Source organism: Mobula birostris, chromosome 4, assembly GCF_030028105.1.
Source record: "Mobula birostris isolate sMobBir1 chromosome 4, sMobBir1.hap1, whole genome shotgun sequence".
Lineage (NCBI taxonomy): Eukaryota > Metazoa > Chordata > Chondrichthyes > Myliobatiformes > Myliobatidae > Mobula > Mobula birostris.
The window spans coordinates 29,532,995-29,558,087 of NC_092373.1; the positions used below are offsets into that span (position 1 = coordinate 29,532,995).

The window sequence follows — 25,093 nt, forward strand, 5'->3', positions numbered from 1 at the left end:
TGGCACAACGTTGTGGCCCGATGGGTCTTTACTGTGTTTTATGTTCTATTTCTTCTGATAGAAGAAAGCTTGATTATTTACAAATCAATTTTTGTTTTAGGGACCCCCAGGTATAAAAGGATCACAGGGTGAAAAGGTATGTTTTCATCAATCCTCGAACCTAAAGAATAATTTAATTTTAAATGTTATTTTGTTAGCATTGATACTAAATTTTGAATAATGTGCATAACAATACTTTTATAATCTGGATTGAAGAAGCATAACCCTGTGAATATTGCACAAAAGCTAAATGCTATAATGAGGCTTTCCAGATGAATGGATCAGTCATGATGAAATGGTGGAGCAGACTTGATGGGCCGAATGGCCTAATTCTGCTCCACTATTTCATGGTCCTGTTGGATGAACTCACCCACCCTGAATGGTCTCAAAGTTTGAAATTTAGTTGGTGGATTTAAAATTCAGTCTCTTTTGGACCTACAAGATTTCTACAAACTCATGTGCAGACACCAATGTAAAGTTTCTTTTGGAAGTTTATATTTACATTTTTATTGGCAGGGCATTGTATTTCCAGGACAAAAAGGTGATAAGGTAAGTGTTTCATTCTGTGGTGACATTACTTTCACATTGGGAACATCATTGTATTTATTTCCATTTCAAACTTACTTCATGAAAAGTATAAAACTTCTTATTTGGAGGAGTTTGGATATCAGAATACCTTATAGACTGTATTGTGCATATTTAAATGATTGGATTCTTCAGATTCTTCTTATATTGTTTGATCTCATTGGTTACATGTTGATTTATGAATGTAATATTCAATTCTGTTCTTAAGGAGATATTCCTCTGACTTATCTTAAATGGACATATCATTACAGCTGATACTGTTCTTTATTTTTATATCTTGGGTAACAAATATTCCCTTTTTTATTTCCTATTGCTAGCATTACAGATCATGGTGAACTTGCAAAGTCACTATTCATAACTGTGCTCCCTGCAGGTCATTGAGATGAAATAGTCCTGCTTAAGGATGAGCAATCAGGGCTTAAAATCTTCCAGTGTTGTTGTTTCAGTGATCCAAAATAACAAATATCAATTGATTATATCAGCTGTTAAGTAGTGAAGGAGGATTAGATAGAGGTGTATAAGACGATAAGGGGCACGGGTGGAGTGGACAGCCAAAGACTTTCTCCCAGGCAGAAATAGCTAAAGTGAGGAGCATAATTTCAAGGTGACTGGAGTAGGGTATAGGGGGGGATTGTTGGAGAGAGTTTTTTTTTACACAGAGAGTGGTGGGTGCGTGGAACGCCCTTTCGGGGTGGAGGAAGAAGCAGATACATTAGAAGCATTTAAGAAACTCTCGGGCACATGGATGAAAGAAAATGGAGGACTATGTGGAAGGAAAGGGTTAGATTGATCTTAGAGAAGGCTAAAAGATTGGCACAACACCATGGGCTGAAGGACCTGTATTATGCTGCAATGTTCTGTGTTTTATTTAAAGACAATTAAAGCAAAAAGATGCTTATTGAACTTGAAGATTTTGTGACATGGTCTTTGATTTAGTTATTTTCAATTATCTTTCAGGGTATACAAAATTATTGCATGAAAACAAGAAGTATATGTCAATGGACTTGTTTCTACAGCGAACTCCTGCTGGAGATTACAAATAAAAAATATTCCATTCCTGAAGTGTAGACATTTTCACTTCCCACATCACATCCCAGTGACCCTGTTCAGACTGATTTGATTGTCACATTGAGGAAGACAATCAGTGCTGGCACTGCATCGCTTCTCATCTCTTCCCATTTAGCTCATTGATATCTGAAAACAATTAGTTTTTAGCATAATCAATACTCCTTTCCAAACTTAACCCTTTTTCAGATAAATATGGAGCATTCCAATGCGTGTGACTTTTTTTTTATTGCCGTGAGATTCTGCTTGACTGTATAGGATGATGACCTGTATGCCCATTTTATTAAACCTTTCCTGTTGCTTCTTTTTCATCAGGGTGAACAAGGTGACCCTGGACATGTTGAACTAATCCAGCCTCCTGAGGAAATTTTCTTTAAAGGAGATCAGGTATAAGCAATGATGTGAACATATAAATACTATGGTGGCCCACATGCAGCTCAAAGGCCTGACAACACTTTTTCTTTTTGGCTCTTAGCTGTAAGGCTCATTCATACAAGTATTAATATTGTAAAATATTTTCCCTATTCCATCCAAATAATCACAATTAGTTTGTCAAGATTTCAGACATGATTTTACTTAAGCGAAACCTACAACGAGCAGGCTTATTCACCAAGTGATGGGAGAAGGGCTAGCTGGATTGCATGGCCTTGTTGGGTCTCTTTTAATGGAAATCAAATCAAAACTGTAGATGCTGGGAATCTAAAATAAAAACAGAAACGGCTTATTCAGTATTTTATACATTAGTAGATCTGATAAATTATGAATGAATTTTGCAAGGTAAAATATATTTGCATTGTGATTGTACAGGATTCATTGTATTGAATCCTTCACAGTTTCAGCGTAAACCCCATGTGATGCTTTATAACAGGTTGTCACAGAATGAAGTTCCAGTAATTTCACCAATTAACTCATTATGGACAACAAGAGTGAGCTGCAATGGACATGAAGACTACTCGGTAGTTAAATATCTGTATCCTTCTGTTCCCCTCCTGGGTAACTGCCTACCTTGTACACACTAAGAGGAACTGAAAACAAATATGCTCAGTTTTTGGCAAGGAATGGAAGCATCATTCAATTCCAGCTCGAGTTAGCTTTCAGCAACCATCCCCCACCCTCCCCTCTGCCACCTGAGCATCCCTTAAACAGAAGAAACAAATATCAATAAAAATCATGAATGCTCCAGAGCCTCCTCAGCTGTAAACATGGACATTTCTCTTTCAGGGTGAGAAAGGCTTCAGAGGGCCTCCTGGGCCTCCTGGATTTCCTGGACCTTCAGTGAGTACAAAACATTTCTTTTTTATAAACATTAATTGGTACTGTGTCATGCTCATAGAATTCCCTACCCCCTGTTACTGAGGGGAATGCTATCTTCCTAATGATAACAGCAGGTCAGAGGCACGAGCTGTTACCATTTTCTCAATGTATATAGCTGTGGCCAGTAATGCAGCATTGCCCACTATTCTGGAATAAATACTGGGGAAAGTAAACTGATTCTGTGCTACAATCTTTTTCCAAAGTTACAGAAACAAAATGAGCAATAGTAAAAGAGGATTATTCTCAATTGTGTTATGCAGACAATTTTATTATCAGTGTATATTTCAAAATATAGACACCTGGCTTTATTGTTGTTACCTCTGCTCTCAAGCTCTCTTCTTGCTGTTGCCATCGGAGAGGAGGTACAAGAGCCTTAGGGTTCAGGAACAGTTATTACCCTACAATCATCAGGCTCCAGAACCGGCGTCGCAAACTTCACACACCACAATTTTGAACTGATTCCATGACCAATGCACTCACTTTCAAGGACTCTACAACTGATGTTCTCAGTATTACTTCTTATGTTTTTTTCTCTTGTACTTGCACAGTTTTCTTCTTTGGCTCATTGGTTGTTATTTGTTCTTCATCGATTCTGTTGTATTTCTTCACTGTGAATGCCTGCATGAAAAGGCATGTCAGTCTAGTATCTAGTGAGATATATGTATTTTGATAATGAATTTACTTTAAACTTTGATCTACTGAACTATTAATAAGCATATTTTAAAGTTTAGTTAAATGGTCACAGAACAAGTAAAGTTTAACTTACTTTTGCTCTTTATTTTCTATCTAGTCTGTTCCTAGAGTAAAGGGTATGAAGGGTGACAAAGGCTTCATTGGCTTTCCAGGGGAATTGGTAAGAGACAGTACTTTAAAGAGATGTTTCCTTCAAGACTCTCACTGCTGAGCAAGTTCGTCTCTATCTGCCCTCTGAAATATTTTACATTTCAATATTTGAGGCTAAGCATGGCTCCAGTACCATATTTAAGTTTGCCAGTGGCAGCACTGTCATAGGCCGAACCAAAGGTGGTGACATTTCAGCATATAGGAGGGAGATTGAAAATCTGGCTGAGTGGTGCCACAACAACAACCTCTCACTCAATGTCAGCAAGACCAAGGAGATGGTTATTGACTCCAGGAGGAGGAAACTGGAAGCCCAGAAGCCAGCTCTCATTGGGGGGATCAGAGATGGAGAAGGTCAGCACCTTCAAATTCCTTGGTATTATACTGTCAGAGGATCTGTCCTGGGTCCATCATGAAAAAGCCATAATGAAGAAAGTGCTTCAATGCCTCTACTTTTTTCCCAGTGGGCAGCAGTCAACACGAGATGTTGTTTGTTGATGATGCAGTATGAGGTCCGAAAAGAGCTGGGGTGCTTTCCGCTTCCTTTCTCAGTGGCCGGCAGTCAGTAAAAAGAATGAAGGTGTAAGCAGAGTGGCCATTGCTAGAGTGGTGTATTGTTAGTGTGGTCTGGCTTGGCTCAACAGGTTTAGGTGAGAACAGACTTGAGCAAGCACAGGAGAAAGTTCTAAGTGAGTAAGTCAGTAAAATAGTTTCTAGTAAGTACTTTTTTTCCTGTTAGTATGTAACTAGTACACCGACAATGGATCTGGAGGTAGTGGTACATGGTGTGCAATGTAGGAAATTTGGGAGACCAGTCTACCTGACAACTACATCTGCATGAAGTGTATCAAGCTGCAGCTCCTTAGAGACTGTATTAAGGAACTGGAGCTGCAGCCCAACGACCTTTGGCTCATACGGGAGAATGAGGAGGTAATAGATAGGAAGTAGTCGTGCCTAAGTGGTGGGTGGTGTTTCTGGAGAGGACTAGAATTCAAAGGAAAGGATATAATGCTGAGTCATTATAAGACATTGATCAGACTTCACTTGGAGTATTGTGAGCAGTTTGGGGGCCCCTTATCTAAGAAAGGATTGGCTGGCATTGGAGAGAGTTTAGAGGAGTTTCATGAGATGATCCCAGGAATGAAAGGCTTAACATACAGTATGAGTTGCAGTTGCTGGCTCTGGGCCTGTACTTGTTGGCATATAGAAGAAGGAGGAAAGACCTCACTGAAATATATCGAATATTGAAAAGTCTTTCTAGAGTGGGTACGGATAGGGTATTTTCAATATTTGGGGAGTCTGGGACCAGAGGGCACAGTGTCCGAATTGAGGGACGTCCATTTAGAACAGAGATGAGGAAATCGTTCTTTAGTTGGAGGTGATGAATCTATGGAATTCTTTGCCACAGATGTCTGTACAGACAGGTCATTTTGTATATTTAAGGTGGGCTTGATAGGTCCTTGATGAATCAGGGTATCAATGGTTTCAGGGCGAAGGCTGGAGAATGGGGTTGAGAGGGATAATAAATTAGCCATGATAGAATGGTGGAGCAGACTCATTTGGCCAAGTGACCCAATCCTATTCCATGGCCCTGTGGTGGTATGGACTACTTTCTTAGAAGTTTGTGAAGATTTGGCATGTCATCTAAGACTTAGAGAAACTTTTATAAATGTGTAGAGGAGACTATATTGACTGGTTGCATCATGGAACCACCAATGCCCTTTTACGGAAAAGCCTGCAAAAGATGGTGGATACAGCCCAGTCCCTCACGGGTAAAGCCCTCCCCACCACTGAGCACATCTACATGGAACGCTGTTGCAGGAAAGCTGTATCTATCTTCAAGAACCCCCTCCACTCTGGCCACACTCTCTTTTCTCACTGCTGCTATCAGGAAGAAGGTAGCCTCAGGACACACACCACCTTGTTCAGGAACTATTGTTACCCCTCATGAACCAGAGGGGATAACTTCACTCAGCTTCACCTGTCCACCATCACTGAACTGTTCCCACAACAAATGGATTCACTTTCATGGAGTCTTTATCTCATGTTCTCAATATTTATTGTCTATTTGTTTATTAGTAGTATTACTATTTTTTTTTCTCTTCTTTTTGAATTTGCACAGTTATGTTGTTTTATTTTGCACATTGGTTGTTGTCCGTCCTGTTGGGTGTCGACTTCCATTCATTGATTCTATTGTGTTTCTTGTATTTACAGTGACTGCCTGTAAGAAAAAGAATGTTAGGGTTGTATATGGTGACATATATGAACATTAATGATAAATTTTCTTTGATCTTTGAACATAAACACCTTAATCAGATTACAACCTTGTACAAGGGAATTTAATCCCATTGTATTCCTGATGAATTGGCTTGTACTTCCTCTCATGCTTCCCTCATGATCTATGAGGCTAATGACCTTGGTCAAATGGCAGTGATTCATGATTTACTGTTGAATTGTCGATAACAAGGTGTTATTAGACTGCCAATCTGTAAATAAACTCTTTCGCCAGAATAAAATACTTCATTTTGTAATGAAGGATCTTACTTTCAGATGTTGAGGTTAAGGTAATATTTTTAGAATTAAAATATTACATTCGGCTTGATGATTGTTCGCAAAGTTTTAAAAATAAAATATAATTTACTACTGGTAAATATCCTCTATTCTAATGGTGATCTGTTTCTTTCTAAGGGTTATTACGGGATGAAAGGCTTTCAAGGTGCTCCAGGGAGAAAGGTTGAAAATAAATCTCTCTTGTATATCATTTATTATATGTTAGTGATAAAATTATAAAAATGGTATTTTGAGGTGTAGATTCTGGTTTGTCTAAAATGTTTCTGAGGTGAATTTGGGACAAGCTTGTCATACATAGACTGATCCCTATTTCTGATGCAGAGATGGACAGAACCACAAGAAATGTCGCTTGAATTACATTGGTATTGATGAATGTATAATATCCCTTCTCCATCTGTCCCCAATACTTCAACCCAGTTCTGGGGTTGTGGATTGCAAGATAAATTGCAATCATTGTAGTATTCACAGAACGTTCCAAATTTGCTTTGACTGTCTTACAGAAAGTTGAACGCTTGGTTCAGACACCATCATGTGTGCTATTTGTAATTGGGATCATTGGGTTAATTCCAGGAGACAAAATGGACCACAAGGGAAGCATAAGCTTCGAACATGGTGGGGAAATAGCAAAAAGATGGCAACATCTTGAATAATTTGGCATTTATAGAGGGAAGGTTAGGGAGGAGAATAGTGACTTATTGTGTGCAGCTCCCAAGGGAACTGCTCCCACAGAGCAACAAATTTCACAATGTGTGTTGGTGATAATAAAACTAATTCTGAATTTGAACCCAGCCTGAAGGAATAGTAGATAAAAGCTGGATGAACATGGTGGAACTGAGGCAATCTAAAGGGGAGTCATTTTACAATAGGCATTTTCACTAACCAAAGGAATAGAACATTGGAGATCCAACCCGGAGCCATATAAGGTGCCTGAAATACTGCCAAAAGACAAGACGAGGTAGAAAGGTGCTTCCGTTGTCAGTATCACTGCCGTGGAACTAGGTCAGCTAATCTGGACGTTCATAGGGAACACTTGTTCCTTCCAGAGACTGCTAATAAGTGTGATGTGTTACCTGTGCCAATTTTATCATCTAAAACTCAACACGATTTAAATGGCTCTTGAGCACTTGTCAGCTGTACCTGTGTAAATGACTTTGAAATCTTCTGTTTAATCTCCATCTACAGTTCTGTGCAAAACTCTTAAGCGCATATATATATATACACGTTTGTATAAAAGTCTTAAGCACCCTTGCACTATATATACATACACACCCACACACACACTCATATATACATATATATAGCAAGGGTGCTTGAGACTTTGGCACAGGACTGTAGTAATGTTATACATTGCGCTGTACTGCTGCTGCTACTGCAAAAAAAATCATGGCCTATGTGAGTGATGATAGACCTGATTCTGATATGGGTCTCCGTTGTGGACTGACAGTGGGAAAGGGAGCAGGGAGAGGGGAATTGTGGTTGGGAAAAGGGGAAGGGAGAGGTTAGGGAGTAGGAGCAGAAACATTGTGTAATGATCAATAAACCAATTGTTTGAAATGGTGTCTCAGGGCTGAGTGTGCCTGCACCCACCACCACTGGCAGTCCTCCTCTGCCTTCTGTTCCACACTCCTCCCATGGCACCCCACCCTTACCATTCCCAGCGTCCATTTCTCCCGTCCGGTTTACAAACTTGATCTCAGCTGCACATTGGCAAATGCAGTACTGTGGAAAAGTCTTAGGTGCCCTAGCTATATACGAGGGGTGATTGATAAGTTTGTGGCCTAAGGTAGAAGGAGTCAATTATAGAAAACCTAGCACATTTACTTTTCCTACATTTACACGCTTAGTCCAGCGGCTGTGGAGTGTACGGATCCCTTCTCTGTAGAAGTCAGCGTCTTGGACCTTCGGTAAGTGGTCTGCGGCAGAGGTGATTGATAACATCGTGGCCTAAGATAGAAGGAAATGAGTTTTTAACTTCAAACCTTCTGCATTTTCACTCAGAGTTGAACTGCACGTGCATGTAACGAGAGCTGTATAACTCATCTCCTTCTACCTTAGGCCACGAACTTATCAATCACCCCTGCTGTGGACCACCTGGAGATCCAAGACGCTCTCGTTACATGCACGTGCAGTTCAACTCTTTGAGTGATAATGCAGAAAGTTTGAAGTTAATAACTGATCTCCTTCTACCTTAGGCCACAAACTTATCAATCACCCCTGCTGTGGACCACTTCTACAAAGAAGGGATCCGTATGCTCCACGACCACTGGACTAAGTGTGTACATGTACAAAGGGACTATGTTGAAAAATAAATGTGCTAGGTTTTCTAAAATTGACTCCTTCTACCTTAGGCCATGAACTTAACAATCACCCCTCGTACATGTGTGCCTAAGAGTTTTGCACAGTACTGAATATAGGGCAACATTTTATTGTCTTGCGGTAGAGAGTGATCCACTTATGCTGGATAATTAGCCTCAACACCGTATTTCACCAGATAAATAAGGTGACTGAGTAGGCTTTCATTTGCTTCAACATTCTTTGCTTCAGCAATAAGGAAATAGAAATGTTACTCTAAAATAAACCTACTTATATTTTAGAATATGAACATGGCTTGCCTTCACAGTATTTAGATTTAGATGTCCATCAAAACGAGAAGTGAAATGTGACATTTGTGTTGACAATCAACACAATCTGAGGATGTGCTGGGGTCAGCCCACAAGTCTTGTCACACATTCCAGTGTCAACATATCACACCCACAATGTTCATCAGAACAACATGCAGCCAAACATACAACAAGCAACATAGCAAAACGAATCCCTTCCTCCCACACACCCAGACAGGCCTCCAATCCCAATACAGACCACCTCTGGACTTTTGACCTCCAGAGGGGCCTCTAACCTCTGCATTTGCTGCTCCAAGGGCTTTGACCTCTGAACTTGCTGACCTCTCTGCTTTAACCTCAGAACTCGCTGATCATGGGCCTCCAGCCTCAGGACCTAATCTTTCAATCTTTCTGTTACAGGGCGAACGTGGACTGAGTGGTAGATCTGGACCAGATGGCAATCCAGGGATGGAGGTACTTTCCCTGAATTAAAACGTGCTTATCTGTATCAAAATAACTAATTAAACCAGATTTACTAGATAAATCTAATCCCTGCATGAAACATTCCTGATATTTTTTATGTAAAACATTTAATGCTAATTTCAGTGGAAATGGAAAATGGATGCTGATCAGCTGAAGGACCACAGCAGAGAATAGTCCAATTTCAGAGAACTATCCAATGCTATCAGTTAGTGCATTTCTTTCACATCTAACTTCTTGTCAGGTTGGGTGTTTTGTTTTAGTTGTGGGAAAATGGGCTTGGGCAGTTGTAAGTTAGTACAAAACATATACTGTATATACAAATGTGTGTGTGTGTATATATATATATATATATATATATATATATATAAGATTACTCAAATATTATTGAAATATTACATATATAATAGACATATAAGCAATTATTATAAGAGCAATGCAGGATAGTTGAAAGGAAACTTAATTGAATTTTTAAAAAACTGCAAAGACCAGAAATCTGAGATAATATCCCAGAATTACTCAGAAACAAAAAAAAATGCAGAAAAGGCTAATCAGATCTTGTAGCAACTATATGCAAAAAGAGTCAACATCGAACTAGGGTCACCTATCTGGAATGTTGATTGTTTCTGTTTTCACAGATGCTGCCTGACCTGCTGAGTTTCAGTGGCATTTTCTGCTTTTATTTCAGATATTCAACATCTGCAGTTTTAGTTTTGATTTTCATTAACAGAAAACGAAACACTCAGTGGGTCAAGCAGCATCCTTTGGAGATGGTGTTTTTAGGCTAGTGTTTCTTCATCAGGAGTTGAGGAAAAAAAAATCCAGTGCTTCAGTATTTCCAGCATTCTCCTGTGCCTGAGGTTGCTGTGTTCTGTATCTCAGTCCTGTTATATTCACAGCTTCACTCCCCTGATTCATCTATTAACTAAATGCTCTGAAAACTCTGTGTCATCTCAACAATGATAGTCTCTATCCTAAAGCAGTCTTTCCCTTTATCGTTTCTACACCCCCGCCCCACTCGCTGCAACTTACTTACACCTTTGCAGTGTTGTTGAAAAGTCATTGACTTGAAGTATTAGCTCTGTTTCTCATTGCTCACTGCTGTGCAGTATTTCCCTAGTACTTGCTGCTTTTATTTCAGAGCGAAACATTACTTCATGTTGACTTGAGGGCTGCTTAATGCTGACAGTCAGTGCCCAGAAGTTGGTATAATTTCTATCCATAGGTATAGCTAGAAAGCCTGGATAATAATGAGCGGGTTGGATAATCAAGGGACTCTTGATTAATCTTAGGAGCCTCTTGGGTTGAAGTGATCATAATAACAATAGAAAATAGAATTTGCCCTGCCAACGAATGGTGAAAGAGAGAGGCTAAAATTGAAAGATCTGTATTACAGTTAAGTAAAGGTAACTACAGGGGCATGAGAAAGGAGCTGGCCAAAGTTGATTGGAATGGCACACTAACTGGGATAATAGTAAATCAACGATGATAGGTCTTCTCGATGAGCAATGTAGAAGACACAGAAAAGATACATCCCAAAGAAGAAGCATGCTAAAAGGAGGATGAGGAAACGGTGGCTGACAAGGGAGGTCAAAGATAGTATAAAAGCATAAAAGAGGGCATAAAATATAACAAAAATTAATGAGAAGCTGGAGGACTGGGGAGCTTTTAAAAATCAACAAAAGGGAACCAAATAGACAATAAGGGAAGAAAGGCTGAACTAAGAAGGCAAGCCAGCAAATAATATAAAAGAAGATAGAAGAAGTTTTTTTCAGATATGTGAATAAGAAAAGAGAGGTAAGGGTGGGCACAGGAGCACTAGAAAATGACACTGACAGAGTAGCAAAGGAGAACAAAGAGATAGTGTATCAGTCTTCAATGTAGAAAACACCTCAACGTGTCAGAAGAATGAGAAGAGTTAGGGGGCAGAAGTGAGTGTAGCTATTATTTCTTAGGAGAAGGTGCCTAGAAAGTTGAAAGGTCTGAAAATAGATAAGTCATCTGGACTAGATGGTTGTGATCTTGCAAGAATCACTAGGTTTGAAATTATAGGCCAGTTAAGCTGACTTTGGTTGTTGGCAAGATATTAGTGTTCATTATTAAGGATAAGATTTCAGGGTATCTGAAGGTAGATAATAAAATAGGCAAAGTCAGCATAGTTTCCTTAAGGAAAAATCATGCCTGACAGATCTGTTGGAACTCTTTGAGGAAATAACAATCTGGATAGGCAAAGGAGACTCAGTAAATGTTGTTCACTTAGATCTTCAGAAGACCCATAGTATTACCAGATATTGGCAAGGACGGAAGATTTTCTGACTAGCAGAATGCAAAGAGCGGGAGTAAAGGGTAGTTTTCCTGGTTGGCTGCATGTGACAAGCGGAGTTCCACAAGGGTCATTGTTGGATTGACTGCTTTTCATGTTATATATTAATGAATTGGAAGATGAAATTGATGGCCTGTATTCAATTTTGTGGATGATAATGGAGGGTCAGGTAGGGTTGAGGAAGCAGTGAGTCAGTATAAAGACTTGGTTGAGAGAATTGGAAAATAAATGGCAGATGGAATATAGTGTAGGGAAATGCACTTTGGTAGAAGGAATAAATTCGTAGACTATTTTCTAGATGGGGAGATAATTCAGAAATTGGAGGTGTAGAGGGATTTGGGAGTCCAGCTGCAGGGTACCCAGAGAGTTAACTTGCAGGTTGAGTTGGTAGTAAGGTAGGCTAATACAATGTTGGCATTCATTTTTCAGAAGACTATAAGTCTTCAGATGGTCTGATTTGGTGAGAGAGGAGTTTTGGGGATTAATGGAACAATCTTTCTCCTACCTCCTCCCAAAAACCATCCATGGTAACCAGGAGCCCTCAACATTCCTAGGACCTTAGGAACCCTCCTGCCATTGCTTAAATCTGTTAAGTGAGTCAAAGCAAAGGATAACAGCTCCATATTTAAGTTGACAACCTAAATTCCAGAAGTCACCTTGCTGTTGAGAACCTGGTCAAGTGCACATTAGTTAGGATTGTGTGTCGTTTTAAAAAAATCTGAACATTTGAATTGACTCCAAATATAAAATCAAAACCTGAATACTGATGCTTGAAAGAGTTATGATAGTTTTTTAAATACTTCAGTTTTTTTCAATAAATGTAAAGAGATAAAATATCATTCCTTTAAAGTGATTGATGACATAATTTTGTAAAAAATTCAACTTTTTGTAATCCACCTCATGGCAGAATTGCAATTAATTAAAGAAAGGGATGTCTATGAATTGTCATGCCATATAAATCAATCTGTTTGGTTCTTCTAGGGTGACATGGGTGACCCAGGACCCCGTGGGCCACCAGCCTCCTTAACAGTCTGTGAATGTCAAAAAGGTTTGATCCACATATTAGCAATTCCAATTATCTAAGTCAGATCTTAGTTAAGTAATAGTTTTACATTTAAAGTTGTACTATAACTGTTCATCTCAGTCAAACCACTGATGGCTATGTCTGTTAACAAGATTCAAATTTATTTGTCATGTGTATATCGAAACACACAAAGAAATGTGACGTGTGTGTTAACAACCAATACACCTAAGGGTGTGCTGGGGGCAGCCCGCAAGAGTCGCCCATACGTTCCAGCGTCAACTGAGCTTGCTCACAAAGTTCAGCAGAACAACACAGAACACAACCAGCAACAAACAAAAAAAGCCCAGTTCCTCCCTCCCACCCATGCACATACACAGTTCCCTAACCCCAGGTTAAATGTAACCTACAAACGTGTATATGTTTGACTGATCAGCTTTGGACTGCAATGATGAAAAGTAATTGGACTTGAAATGCCAATGTATAGTGCAACATTTTGTGTTTTGAAATTATGTAAAAGAAAATATTTTAGCACTTGAAATATGTTTTATTTTATATAATTTCATGAACCCTTCCATGAATTAATTTTAGGTTCTTCACAAAAATAATATGCTTATCAGGGTAAACTCTGGGCTGGCACTGTGTCACCAAGAGTTACGTTTTGTAACTTCAAAACTAATTGAAAAAAATACAAGGGAGCCCGAGAGCTGCATGTAAACTTGATTTTTATATTGTGAGGCCCACACATATGACACAGTGGTGTAATGATGTATGCCATTCATGTACTTTTATATATAACCAATAATGAATTATATAAACAACAAAGAATGCTTAACCAAACAACATATTCACAATATTACTGAAATGTTACATACACAACACTCCTCCCTGCTTAGCTATAAACTTCAACTCAATATCTAATATATTACTCTCTAATCATATATATACGGTATACTGTACAATACAACTACTGGATAGACATAGCATAGTAAATTTTAAATTGACCAATTCCATTTTAATTAATTTGTCATTAATTTCTGGTGTAAGCCACAGTGCTTGTCTCTTGTTAGTTTTCACATTGTAAATCTCAAGGCTATACAGTCCTGTGTCACTCTGCCATTGTCAGACTTTTCATCAACAGCTTGCAGATTAGTGCTCTTTTTGAAATTGCAACTTGAATTTTTAATCTCTTTCCCTTCCCTGTGTAGTCTATTTTTGTCTGTCTGACATGCTCTTTGTAAGTGTCCTACTTTTTTGTATTTTCTGCAACTTTTACCTTTAAATCTGCTTTGGTTTGGTGTATGTGAGCCATTGCTACAATGGTAACACTGTTTATTCAGCCAGACAAGTTTCTGTTTTGATGTTGCACTTTTGTTCACACTCACTATCATTCCTGATTTCAACTCAATTGCGCCTCTGACTGCGGTTCCCATTGATATAGCAATTTTAATTGCTGTTTTAAATGTGAGCTGTGCTTCAGTTAGGACCCTTTTTTTGAAAAGACTCCTAACTTTCCTGTAAAATTCCACAAAGTAAATGATCTCTCAATGCATTACTGAATGTACAATATTCGGACAATCTCTTCAATTCAGTCACGGTAATTGTAATGATCTCCCCTTCCTTTTATTTTGCTTATGAAACCTAAAGTATTCTGCAATCAACAATGGTTTTGGTTCTAAATACTCCTGCATTATTTCACGATATCAGCAATGCTAATTTCGGCTGGTTTGGTTGAAGCAATCAGCCTTCTAAGCACTGTATACTCTTCCACCTAATGCAATCAGCCAAACTTCTCATTAGCTCTTCCACTTGCTTTAAAATACTGCTTAATTTGCTCAGTATATATCAGCCAGTTATCTTTTTGAGCAATCGAATGTGTCGGTCTTTGCAATGTAGCCAGCCATTTCTGCTTTATTTATTTATGCTTATTATCAGCCAGTACCCACTGTTTATGAACCTGTGAATTCCTTCTCTTTTCTGCCTTTTTTTAACTCGACCATCTCTGTTCCTTCCCAAAGAGGCACACCTGCGCATTTCTTTTACTCTAATATATTGCTGTGCTTCAACAGGTCATTTCAGGTTTGGTTAAAACTTCCTCATTGCCACTGTTATGTTTTATAACTTCAAAACATAAACTAATTGAAAGAAAAACAAAGAAGCCCAAGAGATGAGTGTAGACTTTATTTTCACTTTAATTGAAGTGCACCCATATGACACAGTGGTGTAGTAAGGTATACCATTCTGGTACTTTCTACATATAACCTGTAATGAACTGTATAATTGAGTTGAATTGACTTTATTACTTATGTTCATCTTACATATACACGAGGGGTAAAAATCTTAACGTTACATCTCTGTCTAAATGTGCAATGTGCAATTATAGTAGTTTATAATAAATAGTGTGTACAGCAGGACAGTCACTATAGCATAGAAATACAGTTGTGTCAGGATGAGTTAATCAGTCTGATGGCCTGGTTGGAAGAAGCTGCCCCAGAGCTTGTTGGTCCTGGCATTTTTGCAGCAGTTCCTGGATGGTAGCAGCTGGAACAGTTTGTGGTTGGAGTGACTCAGGCCCCCAATGATCCTTCGGGCCCTTTTAACACACCTGTCTTTGTAAATGTCCTGAATAGTGGGAAGTTCACATCTACAGATGTGCTGGGCTGTCCGCACCACTCTCTGCAGAGTCCTGTGATTGAGGGAAGTACAGTTCCCATACCAGGCAGTGATGCAGCCAATCACGATGCTCTCAGTTGTGCCCTTGTAGAATATTCTTAGGATCTGGGGGCCCATAGCAAACTTCTTCAACCGTTTGAGCTGAAAGAGGTGCTGTTGTGCTTTTTTCACCACACAGCTGACATGTACAGACCATGTGAGATCCTCAGTGATGTTTATGCTGAGAAATTTGAAACTGTTCACCCTCTCAACCCCATATCCATTGATGTCAATAGGGGTTAGCCTGTCTCCATTCCTCCTGTAGTCCACAACCAGCTCCTTCGTTTTTGCGACATTGAGAAAGTGATCGTTTTCTTGACACCACTGTGTCAGGGTGATGATTTCTTCTCTGTAGGCTGCCTCATTATTATTTGAGATTAGGCCAATCAGTGTAGTATTGTCAGCAAATTTAATTAGCAGATTGGAGCTGTGGGTGGCAACACAGTCATGGGTATACAGCCCTGTATTGACAATGAATGCTTAATCAAACAATGTAATTTCAATATTACTCAAATATTCTGAAATAATAAAAACACAACACCAAGTAGCAAGCAGTTTTCATCTAAGACAGGCAAGATGCTGGGGGACTCAGCAGGTCAGTCTGCATCTATGGAAATGAATTGATGTTTTGGGCCATAATCCTTCATCAGGACTGGGTAGGAAAGGGAAAGATGCCAGAATAAAGAGGTAGGAGGGTAGGAGGTGAAGGAGGACAAGCTAGAAGGTGATAGGTGAAGCCAGGTGGGTTGGAAAGGCAAAAGGTTGGAGAAGAAGGAATCTGATAGAAGAGAAAAGTACACCATGGGAGAAAGGGAAGACGGAAGGGCACCAGGGGAAGGTGGCAGGCAGCTGAGGAGAAGAGTGGGAAGTAGAAGGAGAGGGAAAAAATACCTGAAGTAGAAATAGATGTTATCAAGCCTCAATACCATCAGGTTAGAGGCTACATAGAATCAGTATTACAGTGGAGTAAAGGGAATTACAGAGGGATGAGAGAGGAGTTGGCCAGAATTGATCAGAAAAGAACACTGGCAGGGATGACTTGGACAGATTAGGAGAATGGGGAAAAGGAATGGCAAATGGAATACAGTGTCGGGAACTGTATGGTCATGCACTTTGGTACAAGAAATGAAAGGGTTGACTGTTTTCTAAATGGAGAGGAAATAGAAAAAAAAACTGAGATGCAAAGGGACTTGGGAGTCCTTCTGCAGGATTCCCTAAAGGTTAATTTACAGTTTAAGTCTGTGGTGAGGAACACATTTTCAATGTTAGCATTCATTTCAAGAGGCCTAGAATATAAAAGTAAAGATGCAATGTTTAAATTTTATAAAGCGCTGGTGAGGCCTCACTTCGAGTATTATGAGCAGTTTTAGGCCCCTTTTCTTAGAAAGAATGTGCTGAAACTGGAGAGGGTTAAAGGAGAATCTTTTCAAACTTGATTCTAGGATTGAATAGCTTGTCATATGAAGAGCGTTTGATGGCTCTGGGCCTGTGTTCACTGGAATTCAGAAGAATAAAGGGTGACCTCATTGAAAACTATCGAATAGTGAAAGGCTTTAATAGAGTGGATGTGGAGAGGATGTTTCCGATGGTGGGAGAGTCTAAGACTAGATGATATAGCCTCATTTTAGAGGGCTGTACTTTTAGAACGGAAATGAGGAGGAATTTCATAGCCAGGGAGTGGTGAATCTGTGGAATTTGTTGCCACAGGCAGCTGTGGAGTCCATGTCCAAACCTTCCTTGATAATTCTCCCCAGCTCTTTTTGCGATATTGTATATTTAAGATGGAGGTTGATAGATTCTTGATTAGTCAGGGCATGAGGGATATGTGGAAAAAGCAGGAGATTGGAGCTGTATAGGAGGCTGCATTGGGAGCACTGGATAAAATGGACAACTCCAATAGATTTGCAGGAGAAGTGTTGCCTAACCTGGGTGGACTGTTTGGGACCTTGAATTGAGATGAGGGAGGATGTGAATAGGCAGGTGTGGCATTTCTGTGTCTTACAGGGATATGTGTCAGGAGGGAGATTAGTGGGGACAGACAAATGGACAAGGGAACCACAGAGGGAGCAATCCCTGTGGAAAGCAGAGAGTGGAGGAGTGGTAAAACTGTGTTGGTAGTAAGATCCCATTGAAGATGGCAGAAGCTGTTGAGAATGATGTGTTGGATATGGTGGCTCATGGGAAGGCAGGTATGGATGAGAGGAACTCTATACCTGCTAAGGTGGCGGGAAAATGGGGTGAGCATGGATGTCCGGCAAATGGAGGAGATATGGGTGACAGCAACAGCAATTGTGGAGCAAGGGAAATCCCATTCTTTGAAGAAAGAGGACATCTCTATTGTCCAGGATAGGAAAGCTTTATCCTGGGAACAGATGCGGCAGAGATGAAGCAACTGAGTAAGGGGAATGACATTTTTACATGAGATGGAGGGAAGAGGTATAGCTGTGGGAATTGGTAGGTTTATAAAAGATGTTGGTAGACAGTTTGTGTCGAGAGATGGAGACAGTGAGATCAAAAAAGTGGGGGGAGATGTTAGCAACGGACCAAGTGAATTTAAGGGCAGTGTGGAAGTTGGAGGCAAAGTTGATTAAATTGTTGAGCTCTGCATGGGTGCATGAAGCAGCAACAATAGAATTGTCAGTATATCACAGAAAGAGCTGGGGAGCATTATCAAGGAAGGCTTGGACATGGACTTTTTCACTTTGCCAACAAAAGCGTAGACATAGCTGCAGCCCACGCAGGTGCCCATGGTTACCCCTTGAGTTTTGGGAAAGTGTGAAGGGCTGAAGGAGAAATTGTTGAGGGTGAGGACCAGTTTTTCCAGATAGTGGAGAGGAAATGGTTGGGTTTTTTGTCAAGATAAGAACTGGAAAACTTTAAGGCCTTATTGATGGGGGATATAAGTACATAAAGAATGATATTCATATAATATCACTTACATGGAATTGCACTTGGAAGATGAGGATGTCACTTGTTGAACAGGGCTTTAGCTGAGAGCTGAGATCTGCTTTGCCATCATTGGGCACGAGGCATCTGGCCCATTGCCATGGCGATGGGTGCTTCTTACAGAGAGGATCTTTCTTCAGTTCTCATTGATTGGGAATGTTCCCAAGAAGTTCTGACAACCCCCAATGCTGCTGTTGCCATTCTTAGGTCAGGAGGATCATCTCCCCATCCAATATCACTTACAGATTATCTCCCACCACTTCAGGTTGTGCCTGGCACTAGAACAGCTGAAAACCAAAGGTCTCAATTGCACTGAGCTGTGCAATGAAGAACTTCTCAGTTTTTTGAAATAGAAAATATCAAAATATGTTGGAATTCCATGTCCATGTGTAATATTTCAAAGTCTTAGATCCGGAACTTGTTGATTAAAATCTGAAATAAAGACTTGGATTTTTTTCATACCCCTTTATAAACAAAGAAGCACATTTGTAATGTTGTCACCGTTGCGTTTTAGGAGGAATGCTAGCAGTCGATGGCTAGCAGGCTGCATAGAACTGCATTGTGATAAATTGCTGCATTATCTGTGTGACAGAAATATTGTGATTAATTAATATTGACCAGGGCATTGGAACAACTCCATATTTTTCTTTGGAATAGTGCCCTGAAATCTTTTGCATTCACTAAGATATGTAAATGTATGCCTTCTCAGTTTAAAAGACAGTATCTCTGATATTGTGTCAGTCTGTTACTACTATGCTTTCACAAGAGATTCTGCAGATCTTGGCAATTTTGAACAGCATGTACAAAATTCTGGAGGAACTCAGCAATTCCAGTACCATCTATGGAGGGGAATAAACAGTGTACAGTTCCGATGGGCCTCAGCCTGAACTGTTGATCATTTATTCTCTTCCATAGATGCTGCCTGACTTACAGACTTCCTCCAGCATTTTGTGTGTGTTCTTGAACTTCACTAACTTTGAAGTGTATCTACAGCGCCTTTAAAAAGTATTCACCCCCACTTTCGTTTTCATATTTTATTGTTTTACAACATTGAATCACAGTGGACTTACTTTGGCTTTTTTTGACACTGATCAACAGAAAATGACTCTTTCATGTGAAAGTGAAAACAGATCTCTACAAAATTATCTAAATTAATTACAAATATAAAACACTAAATAATTGACTGCATAAGTATTCACCCCCTTCAAGTCAGTATTTAGTAGATGCACCTTTGGCAGCAATTACAGCCTTGAGTACATGTGGGTAGGTCTCTGTCAGCTTTGCACATCTGGACACTGCAATTTTTCATTATTCTTCTTTACAAAACTGCCCATGCTCTTTCAGATTGCATGGGGATTGTGAGTGAACAGCCCTTTTCAAGTTCAGCCACAAATTCTCAATTGGATTGAGGTCTGGACTCTGACTTGTCCACTCCAGGACATTAACTTTGTTGTTTTAAAGCCATTCCTGTGTAGCTTTGGCTTTATGCTCGGTGTCATTGTCTTGCTGGAAAACAAATCTTCTCCCAAGTCGCATTTCTCTTGCAGACTGCATCAGGTTTTCCTCCAAGATTTCTTTGTATTTTGCAACATTCATTTTACCCTCTACCTTCATAAGCCTTCCAGGGCCTGCTGCAGTGAAGCATCCCCACAGCATGATGCAGCCACCACCATGCTTCACGGGAGGGATGGTGTGTTTTTGATGATGTGTGGTGTTTGGCTTACACCAAACAGAGCGTTTAGTCTGATGGCCAAAAAGCTCTGCTTTGGTTTCATCAGACCACAGAACCATCTTGCAGCTGATTTTAGAGTCTCCCACATGCCTTTTGGCAAACTCTAGCTGAGATTTCATGTGAGTTTTTTTCAACAGTGATTTTCTCTTTGCCACTCTCCCATAAAGCTACGACTGGTAAATTGGTAAAGCACCTGGGCAACAGTTTTTGTATGTACAGTCTCTCCTATCTCCACCACTGAAGCTTGTAACTTCTCCAGAGTTGTCACAGGTCTCTTGGTGGCCTCCCTCATTAGTTCTCTTCTTGCAGGGTCTCCCGGTTTTTGCTCTAGGCAGATTTATAGTTGTGCTATGTTTTTCTATTTCTTGATGATTGACTTAACTGTACTCCAATGGATATTCAGTGGCTTCAAAGTTTTCTTGTTTCCATCTCCTGATTTGTGCTTTTCAATAACCTTTTCACGGAGTTGCTTGGAGTGTTCTTTTGTCTCCATGGCGTAGTTTTTGCCAGGATACTGACTCACCAGCAGTTGGACCTTCCAGATACAGGTGTATTTTTATTATAATCAATTGAAACATCTTGACTGCACAGTGATCTCCATTTAACTAATTAGGTGACTTCTAAAACTAATTGGCTGCACCAGTGATGATTTGGTGTGTCATATCTCAGAGGGTGAATACTCCTGCAACCAATTATTTTGTGTTTTGTATTTGTAATTAATTTAGATCACTTTGTAGAGATCCATTTTCATTTTGACACAAAAGAATCTTTTTCTGTTGATCAGTGTCAAAAAACCAAATTAAATCAACTGTGGCTCAATGTTGTAAAACAATAAAACATGAAAACTTCCAAGGGAAGGGGTGAATACATTTTATAGGCACTGTAGATATGTGTCTAAGTCTCTGGAACAGGACTTGGAAAAACATCTGCTATTCAATGAATGATAATTTAGTGTGTACTATTTTATATATATTCTGTTCTAAATGTTATTTATCAGTCAATGAGTTAGGAAAGTAGATCACTCTTAATCTCATTAGGTATGTGTTGCAGGGGAACCGGGCTTTCCAGGTCTTCCAGGTATTAATGGAGAACCAGGGTTCCGGGGCCCTCCTGGTCCCCCAGGGCGTCCAGGCAACTCGTTTGAACCAGGTAACACTTTATTCCTAGTTTTTAAACTGTATAAGGATCAAAATATACAATACAGCAAATAATTTAGAGTTATTAACATGTTGTGGCACAGTGAATAATGTAGTCTCTCTGGTTTTGATCCGAATAGATGGGAGGAAAGATTCCTGTTCGCATTTCCTATAAGTAGGTACTATGAAATGATTCTAGGAAGCATTCAGGGCAACTTGGAGCAGGCAGGGATGCAGCACACAAGGCACAGTGCAAAATCAGCCAGAGATGCCGCAGAGTCATCTCAAATAACTTAACGCTGGTGCATGACTCTCACTTGGTTAAGACCCAATGTCGCTGGTGTGGTAAAGTAGGAAAAATCATTCCTTGTCCCTGTTTTGAAAATGGGCCAAAAGCATGCCAGTTTCTCAGGAAAACACTGCGCTGCCTCAAAGGTATCGGAAAGATCTCTGACCCATTTTTGAATCATAGAGTCATAGAACAGTACAGCACAGAAACAGGCCCTTCAGCCTATCTAGTCTGTGCTGAACCATTTAAGCTGCCTGCTCCCATGGACCTGCACCGGGACCATAGCCATCCATACCCTACCATCCTTGTACCTATCCAAACTTCTCTGAAATATTAAATAGCCAGGTAAAATCATAGCATTCAAAAGGAGATGGACAAACATCTGAAAGGAAAATATGTGCAGGGCATGGAGAAAGAGCGAGGTAGTGGGACAAACTGGATTGCTCTTACATGGAGGCAGTAGAGGTGAGATGGGCTACTTCAAAGCTATAACTATTGTGTAACTCTGTGAAAAGTGGAATGGTTTGTGTTTGTAAAATGACACCATTGCTTGACTGAATTCTTAGCTAATACCTTTGTTCAGATTGTCACAGTGATATCTTATTTGCTCAGGTTTTCCAGGCCCAAGGGGGCCTCCGGGTTTTCCGGGTCCCAAAGGAGTGCCAGGACAGAAAGGAAGAAACGCACATCCATCTGATTTAATCCTGGATCCTCTCCGCCAACAAGATCTCGGCATTTCTCAAGACTACCCAAGGATGTATGGTCCTCCAGGCCCCCCAGGGATGATGGGTTCCCCTGGTTTCCAAGGTCCAAAGGGCAGTACAGGTATATGAAAACATAAATATGTGGCTGATTATTTGAAAAATAATGTAGTTGGAGGGAAAAAAAATAAGAAAGGTGGAAATAACCAAAAACAGAAAATTCTAGAATTATTCAGATCATTGAGGACCCCTGCCTTAAATGTTTTCACTCTACAATCGTTGCTTGACCTGCTCAGTGCTTCTAGCAAATTTTTTTGTGCCATTAGTGCTCATTCATTACTCCCAGGGTACACTGTAGCTGGGCTAAAAGATACCTAAAAGCCTTTATTTCTCTGCAAAGATTACTGGTCTCTAAAAAGCTTGTGAATACAAGACAAGAAGAAGGTGTCTACCTCGAGCCCAGCATTGAGTCCATACTGCAGGAGACCATGTCAAACATGATCAAGGATGAGTTTTAATGTTTGTCACATACCACCACCGTTAAGATTAAGATTAGCTTTGTCTGTCACATGTACATCGAAACATACAGCATGTCATTCTTGCATCAGATCAGACCAGGGAGGATCCTGCTGTGTTGCCACACTTCCAGCACAAACATAACATGCCCACGACTCGCTAGCCCGAACCTGAACCCGTATGTATTTGAATGGTGGGAAGAAACCAGAGCAACTGGAGGAGACTCACATGGTCGCAAGGAGAATGTACAAACTTGTTACAGACTGCAGCAGGAATCAAACCCTGATCTTAAAGCTGGCGGGCGCTGTAATACCCTCATGTTAGGCACTATGCTACCGAAACACTTCTTCAAATGCTTTGCCTGGATTCTCAAAATGAAAATGAAGCCCAGAACTGATACATTATTTAATGGATTGCTAGCTGAACAAATGACTACAGTAATATGTTAAAAGTCTAAATTTGCCCTTGTGCACACTGATTACTTTTGTCTGGATGAAAGTACAGGTTTCGCTTGTGGCTCACTGGGAGCACGAGGCCTGCCAGGTCCAGTTGGCATGGAAGGGATCCCGGGTCCAAAAGGAACAGTAGGTTTAAAAGGTAAGTCATAGAATCATAGAGCCATGTAACACTGCAGAACAGAAACAGGTCTGTTGGCCCATCTAGTCTGTACCAAACTATTATTTTGCCTAGTCCCATTGACCTGCACTGGGTCCATACCCCTCCCATCCACGTACCTATCCAAATTTCTCTTAAATGTTGAAATCAAACTCACATCGACCACTTCCATTGGCAGCTCGTTCCACCTTCTAAGTGAAGGATTTCCCAGTCCTGTTCCCCTTAAACATTTCCCCTTTCAGCTTTATCCCAAGACCTCGTTAACTAGTCTCACCTAACCTCTGTGGAAAAATTCTACTTGCATTTACCTTGTCTATGCCCCTCATAATTTTGTATACCTTGTATAAAATGTTAGATATACAGACGTATTTTGTTAAAGTAACAGGAATGAAAACCTTGCATTTGAATTGGTTCAGCAAAGATCCACTAGATTGCTCTGTTGGATGAGGAGATATTGAACAGGATAGGCTTAAACTCTCACAGTTCAGACTAATGCAGGGGCATCTCATTGAAACCTAGAAGACTTTGAGGGGATTTGGCAAGATGAGGTTGGGCAATTGAAAGTTTCAAGCATACTCTCAGAATATGGGGTTAGCCACTTATGAATGAGTTGAGGAGGAACCTCTTTTACTGGTTTGTGAATCATTGGTATTCTCTGCCTTCGAGAATTGTAGAGAATCATTTGATGTATCAAAGTCCAGATCAATACATTTTTGGTTACAGGGGTGGGGCATCCAAATGTTAACATTAGCTTATTGAAAGATGGTTCATGCACTAGGGCCAAAGGACTGTTCCTTTAACATTCTTCTGTTCTCATGGTTTGTTTTGGCAGGAGATCCAGGAAATTGTAGCTGCTGCCCTAATTTCATAGGACCTCCAGGAAATCCAGGTAATCCAGGCTTCCCAGGGAGTCCTGGAATTTCTGGAAGAAAGGGAATACGTGGTACCCCTGGACTGCCAGGATTTGTCGGATCGCCCGGACTTGCTGTGAGCACAGTACATTGTTTGTAAATGGCTAAAAACCTATAATTAATTTTAAAAAACTACTTGAAATGCTGCCCATTTGGAATTTTTTAATAAACTAGCAGTAATTTGTGGTGTGTGTTGATTCACATGAACATGATAACTTGTACACCTGTTGATTGTAATTCTGTATCAGCACTGGCAATATAAGGAATTGCTTGACAACTGGGAAACTGGTTCAAATCAAGTTTAGAATGGAATTTTTTTTAAATTGTTCTTCTAAGTGGCATGGAGATTGCTACCAAGACCAGTATTTAATGCTCATTAGTAATTGCCCTTGAGAGGGTGATTGTGTGTTGCCATCATTTGTTCTGATTTAAAGAAGATAAAGATTAACTTTATTTGTCACATGGTCATGGAAACACTGAAACAAAAAGTGAAATGTCTTGTCTCTGTCAACGACCAACATTATCCAAAATGTGCTGGGGCAGCCCACTAGTGTCACTACACTTCCCGCACAGATGTAACATGCCCACAACTTGCTAACTCTAACCTTACCTGCACGTTTTTGGAATGTGGGGAGGAAACCAGAGAACCCAAATGAAAACCATCTGGTCAGCGGGGGAATGTACAAACTCCTTATAG

General features: G+C 40.1%; 1 protein-coding gene across 1 annotated transcript in view; it reads left to right on the forward strand.

Moving 5' to 3' along the window:
- The window catches only part of LOC140197005 (uncharacterized), a 202,162-nt gene that overhangs the window by 106,905 nt on the left and 70,164 nt on the right, over positions 1 to 25,093 (forward strand). Inside the window, exons 12-23 of the mRNA XM_072256938.1 lie at positions 101 to 136; positions 556 to 588; positions 2,005 to 2,076; positions 2,911 to 2,964; positions 3,794 to 3,856; positions 6,532 to 6,576; positions 9,435 to 9,488; positions 12,799 to 12,865; positions 21,279 to 21,377; positions 22,266 to 22,478; positions 23,375 to 23,467; positions 24,318 to 24,472. Coding sequence (XP_072113039.1) covers positions 101 to 136; positions 556 to 588; positions 2,005 to 2,076; positions 2,911 to 2,964; positions 3,794 to 3,856; positions 6,532 to 6,576; positions 9,435 to 9,488; positions 12,799 to 12,865; positions 21,279 to 21,377; positions 22,266 to 22,478; positions 23,375 to 23,467; positions 24,318 to 24,472 — 984 coding nt within the window. The remainder of the gene's footprint in view (positions 1 to 100; positions 137 to 555; positions 589 to 2,004; positions 2,077 to 2,910; positions 2,965 to 3,793; positions 3,857 to 6,531; positions 6,577 to 9,434; positions 9,489 to 12,798; positions 12,866 to 21,278; positions 21,378 to 22,265; positions 22,479 to 23,374; positions 23,468 to 24,317; positions 24,473 to 25,093) is intronic.